Genomic DNA, 7768 nt, shown 5'->3' with positions numbered 1-7768 from the left:
ATGATAAATATGAAAACAATTAAAATTATTAGAAAACACAATTTGTAATAACTCAACTAAAATTAAATTATTTTTTATTTAATTTAAAATAATTAATTTAAATTATTTAATAATTTCATATTAACTATTGTATATAGATCCATTATAATTTTTAACACCTAATATAATATACATAATTAATTTCATAAAATCAAATTCAATAATAGTTAAATGTAATTATTCGTAAATTAATTAATAATTTAAATAAAATAAAATATTATTTCTGTACTAAGAAAAGCTTATTCGTTAACAAAAAAATCAGAAAAAAAAGGAGAGAGAAAGGTAAATTGACGAGATCCAGTGATCGAGGGAGTAAAAGACTGCCAGCTACAGCACACTAAGTACAAACACCCATCTTACTGGTTTTTCTTGTTTTCCCACAAATAACATATTTCATGTTTATCCTAGATAATGTCTTCAATGTCACTTCCATATTAACTCTAGACAGTTAACACCATTTCTTCTTCCATTGTTGTTTGTTTAGAGGGAGCTTGAGCGAAGCACAGCATTGAAGGGAAATGAACTTAATTTTGAGGCTATGGTCTCTTAACAAGCACAACCACTGGCTATTCAAGTTAGCAGTTGCTATTCTCTCGATGTGTCTTGCTTTTAGGCTCTTCTTCTATCAATCTACGAGATTTGAACCCAATTTGGATGACCCTTTTGCTGATAAAACTGAAGTGTCAAAGCCACCTCTTCCTGTTGATATTCGGAAGCCGCATATTGCTGTTGACATTGCTGTAGATATTCCAAAACCAACTCTTTCTGCTGATGGGCCACAACCTGAAGAGGTGGAGGCGCCCAAAAATGGTAATCAAATTCGATTGCCTTGAGTTGGGTTTTTGTTGTTTTTCTCTTTTACTTCATCTATTCGCGTTCAGTGCGCTGGCAAATTGAGTCAGCTGGGAGGGGACTGACTGTAAGTGAGAAGCGTGGGCTGTGTTGTTCATAAACGAGAGAAATAGCTTGAGATCTATGCAGTAAAAACAGCTACCCTTTTTTTCTAAAGAACAAATTGAAATTTGAGGTTTTTGAGGGGTTTGAATTCAGTTTGGTTGCTGCACAAAATATGGAAAAATTTAATCGCTTTTTGTCTAGTTAATTCTGCGTCTTTGGTGGATCTTTATCTTACTTCCCACAAAAATCTATCATTTCAGATTTTAGTGATCCTCTGTGAAGCATCCTTCTTTAGTTGAGTTCTTTAAAGAAAGTAAGGTTTGCTTTTGCAGAACATAATGCTGGGAAGTGTGATCTTTTTGTTGGAGATTGGATTCCCAACCCGTCAGGACCGATTTACACAAATGCTAGCTGCCCTTTGATTGATGGTCACCAGAATTGTATGAGGAATGGGAGACCGGATTCAGGTTATCTATTCTGGAGGTGGAATCCACGAGATTGTGAATTACCACCATTTGATGCACGAAGATTTATTGAGTTAATGCGGAATAAATCATTGGCATTGATTGGTGATTCAATATCTCGCAACCATGTGCAGTCATTGCTATGCATGCTCTCCACAGTAAGTTGAGTTTGAAATTTGGTTTTGGATGATTGAAATGAGTTTCTTGCCATAAATCAAATCAAATGAACAGTTTCTTACGATTTTATGCTTATTTTTTGCCTTGGTCTCTGAAATGCATTTCATGCTTTGATGCACAAGATGACTTTTCAGAATTTATTAATGCTTCACATGGATAGTTTCACTTTGTAAAGGTTAATATTGATCTTTTATACTGAGGAATGTTTGTTCAAAGTGGCATTATTTGGTATTCCTTGGAAGTTTCATTATGTCATTGATGTAGGCGAGAGGAGATTAATTCCTTCTTCTGATGGGGCCTGGAATTTGATGATTTTGTAGCTTCTTGCCATGTGATATTCACCCTGCCATTAAGCCTTTCTATGTTTGTAATTCATCTTCTAGGTTCATTTCATGAATGTAAAAGGAAACTATTAAATAAGAAAGCATGTTATAGGGGTTTCATCAATTTGTCCTAGTGAATGAACCATTGCCTGGTCTCAGGTTTAGTTAATATATGTTGTATTGTTCTCTTCCATTATCCACAGTTTCCAGTTTGTTGGTTCATAAGACGGTTGTTACCTCATGACATTTTTGCTTCATGTCACATTTTGATGCCAATTCATTACCTGATGCGTAGCAGTTGGAAGACTTCATAAGAGTTAGCCCTCATGATGACAATGTTTTCATGAATTGCATGATACTCATTCAGAAATTGAGGAATACTCATATAGAGCTTCTGAATTGTCGCAAATTATACCCAATGCATACGAGTTCCAAGGTGGGTGTTAACTAGAGCTGATTTAGGAATAAGATTCCAATCCTTTTCTTCGTATTGGAACCAAAAAGTTCTAACTGATAAATCCTATGATAATTGGACGCTACTCGAACCTTATTTCCTATTAAAATCCCTTCTTCTGACATTGTGAGTAGTTGTTTTGATCACAAATTATTTCTAGTGGACTTGCAGACAAATTGATAATGAGTACAGTTTTTTCTTTTTCTAATTTACCAACATTTGGCAGCTGAAAAGTGCTTTGATATCCATAGTTCGAAACTCTTACTAGTACCAACTGATTTTAATTTTGCAACACCGAATGCTTCTGTTACTATGTTTACTCTGGTGTGGCAGCATATAGTCTCTGTAATATGCCAGTTGTTACTGTTGCCCAAAACCATATTCTTTTGCCTGGAAGAATGATAGAACATTTATGGTATCTCCCCCCCTCCCCACCCCCCCCACCCCAACTCCATACCCCCCCCCGAAAGGAAGGAAAAATAAGAAAATTGATGCACAGAGTTATGTTTTATTTTAGGTTGAGCAAGCAGTCGAAGTTTATCATGACGAGGAATACAAATCAAAAAGATGGCACTTTCCTTCCTACAACTTCACCGTATCAAATATCTGGTCCCCCTTCCTTGTTGAGGCAGCAATCTTTGAAGATAGTGATGGTGTATCAACAGCTGAAGTTCAGCTGCAGCTTGATAAACTTGATAAGAATTGGACAAATTTATACCAGGATTTGGATTACGCTATTATCTCAACTGGAAAATGGTTTCTTAAAGCTGCAATCTATCATAAGAATGACACAGTAGTGGGCTGCCATATATGTCCTGGAAAGAACTTTACAGAGAAGGGATTTGTCTTTGCTTATGAGAAAGCCCTCCATTATGCGATGGACTTCATAGCAACATCCAACCATAAAGGGTTGATCTTTTTTAGGACATCAACTCCTGATCATTTTGAGTATGGAGAATGGCATAATGGAGGCACTTGTCCAAAAACAAGGCCTGCTAAAGAGGGTGAGATGCAGTTGAAGGACTTGAGCAGGATTCTGCGTGACACTGAATTAGCAGAGTTTGAGAGGGGATCAGCAAAAGCAGCTGAAAACGGAGTAAATCTTAAACTTCTCGACTTCACAAATCTTTTAGTATCAAGGCCTGATGGGCATCCAGGTCCATACAGACATTTCTATCCATTTGCTGAGGATAAAAATGCCACAGTTCAGAATGACTGTCTACATTGGTGCTTGCCTGGGCCAATTGACTACTGGAATGATGTGATAATGGAGATGGTAGTTAATAGTTGAGAGAAATCAGCAAGAGTTCTTTGGGGAAAAAAAAATTCAGCAAGAGTTAAAAAGGACTAAACCTGCTGCTTCTTGTCCTATAACTTTGAATTATATACGATTACTGGTGATGTTTTCCCCTGGAAGTCACAGATGATGGCAGCTTTCCGACCCCGTAATAGCCAAACCCGCATGGCACAGTTCATAGCTTTCTTCTTTTTAGGCTGGAGGATGTCTATCTTCGGTGTTCATTTGTTACTTTTTTAGTGGATTTTCACCATTCAATATATGTACCATTTGTGACCTTAGCGAAGATAGTTTTTTTTTTTTTTTTTTTTTTGGTTTCTTGTGGAATGGTGAGATAGTTAAGATTTATTATAATCCAATCTGTTGTTTGATCATGGCATGGCATGGATCTAAACAACCAAAAATTTTTTTGAATGATAGATCTAATAAATTTTTTTTTCTCCGGAAGTCACCCTTGATTTGCCCAAAATTGTGTTTTTCCAGCTCAAAACCACATTGCAAATATTATATAGTATTAACTTTCCAATTCCTTAGAAGAACCATTCGAAGAATTAACAATTCCTTAGAAGAACCATTCGAAGAATTAACATATCAATAAACAGAGAATCTTGCCAACGGTAAGAAAAATCAATAAACCCTTCATGGTAAGAAAATATACAGAGAATCTTGCCAACGGTCAAAAATCAATAAACCCTAAATCGGACGTCAAATACCTCTTAAATTTTCAACAATCCATTTGAATTTGAAAATACAACCGTTGCGCTCCCCCCACCCACAACAAACCCCAATATAAATGTTTTCACAATTTCATAACATTATCCTCAGTTTCTCGCTTTACGTCTCAGACGACAAAACTCTTTCTTCCTAACCTTCTTCGGGTCGATCATGGCTGATACTGCAATTGCCTCGCTCATCAACGTTGAGCCAGTCCCCACAAAGAAACCAAGAAACAATAGGAAAGCTCTGAAACAGAAAAACCCATCAACAAATGAGGTTAATATCATGGCTCAGAAGCTCTCCGAGATCTCTCCCGTTCCCCCTCCACCATCAGACACTGATCCTTTGAAAGAGAACCACGAAAGCCTCTCTCAATCTCGCTCTTCTCCCAAGAAATCGAAGGCTAAGGCCCCAAAGGCTAAGCAGACAAAGCAGACCTCTTCATTTGAAAAGGACATGCAAGAAATGCAAGAAATGCTTCAGAAGTTGAGGATTGAAAAGGAAAAGACTGAGGAGTTGCTGAAGGAGAAGGATGAGATGCTGAAGGCCAAAGAAGAGGAGCTTGTAACCAAGGGCAGAGAGCAAGAGAAGTTACAGATGGAGTTCAAGAAGTTGCAGAAACTGAAGGAGTTTAAGCCCAACATGGTTCGTTTGTTTTCTTTATTCTATTTTATTGATTTCACAGGTTTAGTTTCATTGAATTTTCTTGTTTGGTTTCAAAGAAAAGAAAGTGAACTAGAACTTGCATAGTCTCATTGTGATATGATATAATTGAAAATCTGATTCCCTTCAATCAAGAAACCCATGAAAATAATCTTGTTTTCTAGGACAGTTCTAGTTTTAATATGACCTCCCTAATTAATTATGATGCAGATTCTGCCGCTTGTTCAATCATCGCAAGATGACCAAGACAAGAAGAAGAAGAAAAAGAAGGGTGGCCTTGAAAAGAAAAGGCCATCTCCACCTTACATCTTGTGGTGCAAAGATCAATGGAATGAGGTAAAACAAGAAACGTGTCCTGACATTTTGCTTGAGTTGTTTTGATCTGAACTTGTTTTGGTTCTTACACTGTATCTTTTTTTTGGGGGATGCTGTTGCGTAGGTCAAGAAAGAGAATCCAGATGCAGAGTTCAAAGAGATCTCAAACATCTTGGGGGCAAAGTGGAAGAGTGTTAGTGCAGAGGAAAAGAAGCCTTATGAGGAAAAGTATCAGGCTGAAAAGGAAGCCTATCTGCAGTTAATTGCAAACGAGAAGCGAGAGGGTGAAGCAATGAAGCTGTTCGAAGAGGAGCATAAGCAAAAGACAGCAATGGAATTGCTTGAACAGTACATCCAATTCAAGCAAGAAGCAGAAAAGGAGAACAAGAAGACCAAGTAAATACAGTAATTTTACTTCTAGCTAAGCTTCTTGAGCATAGAATCGTTACTTATTTGTTTGTCCTGTTTACTTGTAGGAAAGAAAAGGATCCGCTGAAACCAAAGCAGCCCATTTCAGCTTTTTTCTTGTTCTCAAATGAGAGACGGGCTGCTTTACTTTCAGAGAAGAATGTTCTGGAGGTAATTGGAGATCTAGTACATCATTTCATATTGTTCAATCGTTGGTATTAACTTTTTTCTGAGAATTTGAAATTGCGATTTGTTAGGTGGCAAAGATTGCTGGTGAGGAATGGAAGAACATGACGGAAGAAGAAAGGAGGCCTTATGAAGAGGTTTGCTCTACAGAAAACAAATTCCTTTCCTTTTTCGATCATATATAATGCAGACAAAAGTTGTTTATCGAGTGATCTCCTTTCTTATTAGATGGCAAAGAAGAACAAGGAGAAGTACTTGCAAGAAATGGAGGCCTACAAGCAGAAAAAGGATGAAGAAGCTATGAATCTAAAGAAAGAAGAAGAAGAGATGTTGAAGCTTCAGAAACAGGAAGCCCTGCAACTGCTTAAGAAGAAGGAGAAAACAGAAAACATAATCAAGGTTAAATTGATTATTACTTTTCCTCGAGGCATCCCGTCATGTCTTTTTGTTGGATGTGTTTCTGTTGACTAATTTTGTACAACAATGTGCAGAAAACCAAAGAGAAACGCCAGAAGAAGAAGCAGCAGAATGCTGATCCTAACAAGCCCAAAAGGCCTGCATCTTCATTCCTTCTGTTCAACAAAGAAGCAAGGAAATGTTTAATGCAGGAGCGGCCAGGGATCACCAACTCTACCCTTAATGCACTGATTTCTGTGAAATGGAAGGTATGTATCTGGAAACCAACCTTGAGATTATCCTATAAAAGGAACATGGAAGCATACAAATAGGAGGAGTAATGTTTTTTTCTGGGTTTTGTAGGAACTTAGTGAAGAAGAGAGGCAAATCTGGAATGTTAAAGCTGCTGAAGCCATGGAAGTATACAAGAAGGAAATGGAAGAGTACAACAAATCTGCTGCATCCTCAGATGACAAACCATAAATAGCTTTTAGCTAATAGGCTGCTGTAGTTAAAATGATGTTCAAGTGTTGATTTTTTGAACATCTTGTAGCTTGGCCATCAGTTCCATGGCCTAATTTTCCTTTGTAGCAATTGACTCACTATCTCTTTTTTGTGCTCAATCTCAATTCCAAAATTGCGATTCAGTGAATTGCTTATCATCAACGACTCTGAATTGGGATGTTTTATTTTGTCATATTTATTCAAACAAACCATCAATCCTGCACTGTTCAACAATAATGAATGAAATTCTGGACGCAGCAATTAATTATAATGAAATCTATGTGCGTAAATTTTTTCTTCTTGAATTAATGCAGGTCTCTCAAAAAGAAATTAGTAATTTTTATTAGGTCTCAAGTTTGAATGAAGGAGACCTAACATTTGCAGGTGTGAATTGCTAGTTTTCGGGAGATGATTAGCTCTTCCTTCCATATTCTCTTTTCTTAATTTGTTCTTTTTTTTTCTTTTTTTTTTCTCTTGTTCACACATATAATATTATAGATATGAAAGAGAAGTCAATAAACATTTTAAATATGGTAATTAATCATTTCAAAAAAAATATGGTAATTAATCAGTTTCAAAAAAAAAGGTAATTAAAGAATTTAATAAAATTAAATATTGATAAATTTATTATTTAGTTTCTTTATTATAATGAAAATTTTTCTTTTATTTTTAAAAATATATATATTTTTTAAAAAATTTATTAATTAATTTATCAATTAATTTTATCCATTAAATATTATAAAAAAATTTAAAATTTCTAAAACTAATTAGTAAATTTTTTATAAATAAAAGGAATTAATAATTTTTTTTAAATTACAAAAATTAAATAATTAATCATTAAAATTAATAAAATAACTAATTAATTTATTGATATTTTAATATATATTTTAAAATTAATAAATTTCTCCTTTAACTTAGAAATTAAATT

The 7768-nt window shown here is 35.3% G+C and overlaps 2 protein-coding genes across 2 annotated transcripts; both read left to right on the top strand.

Moving 5' to 3' along the window:
- Nucleotides 1–366: 366 nt before the first annotated feature.
- Nucleotides 367–3932, top strand: LOC110608466 (protein trichome birefringence-like 23). The gene is made up of 3 exons (XM_021747702.2): nucleotides 367–849; nucleotides 1269–1558; nucleotides 2872–3932. Exons 1-3 carry the CDS (start codon nucleotides 558–560, stop codon nucleotides 3643–3645), a joined length of 1356 nt encoding a protein of 451 aa, XP_021603394.2. The 5' UTR covers nucleotides 367–557; the 3' UTR covers nucleotides 3646–3932.
- Nucleotides 3933–4463: 531 nt separating this feature from the next.
- Nucleotides 4464–7002, top strand: LOC110607846 (high mobility group B protein 6). Its single transcript, XM_021747013.2, has 8 exons — nucleotides 4464–5013; nucleotides 5242–5367; nucleotides 5471–5742; nucleotides 5823–5925; nucleotides 6012–6077; nucleotides 6169–6339; nucleotides 6432–6605; nucleotides 6700–7002. The coding sequence occupies exons 1-8, from the start codon at nucleotides 4537–4539 to the stop codon at nucleotides 6817–6819; spliced, it is 1509 nt and encodes a 502-aa protein (XP_021602705.2). The 5' UTR covers nucleotides 4464–4536; the 3' UTR covers nucleotides 6820–7002.
- Nucleotides 7003–7768: the final 766 nt, after the last annotated feature.

This window comes from Manihot esculenta, chromosome 2, assembly GCF_001659605.2.
Source record: "Manihot esculenta cultivar AM560-2 chromosome 2, M.esculenta_v8, whole genome shotgun sequence".
In the NCBI taxonomy this organism is placed as follows: Eukaryota; Viridiplantae; Streptophyta; class Magnoliopsida; order Malpighiales; family Euphorbiaceae; genus Manihot; species Manihot esculenta.
This window is presented reverse-complemented; position numbering and strand designations above follow the sequence as displayed.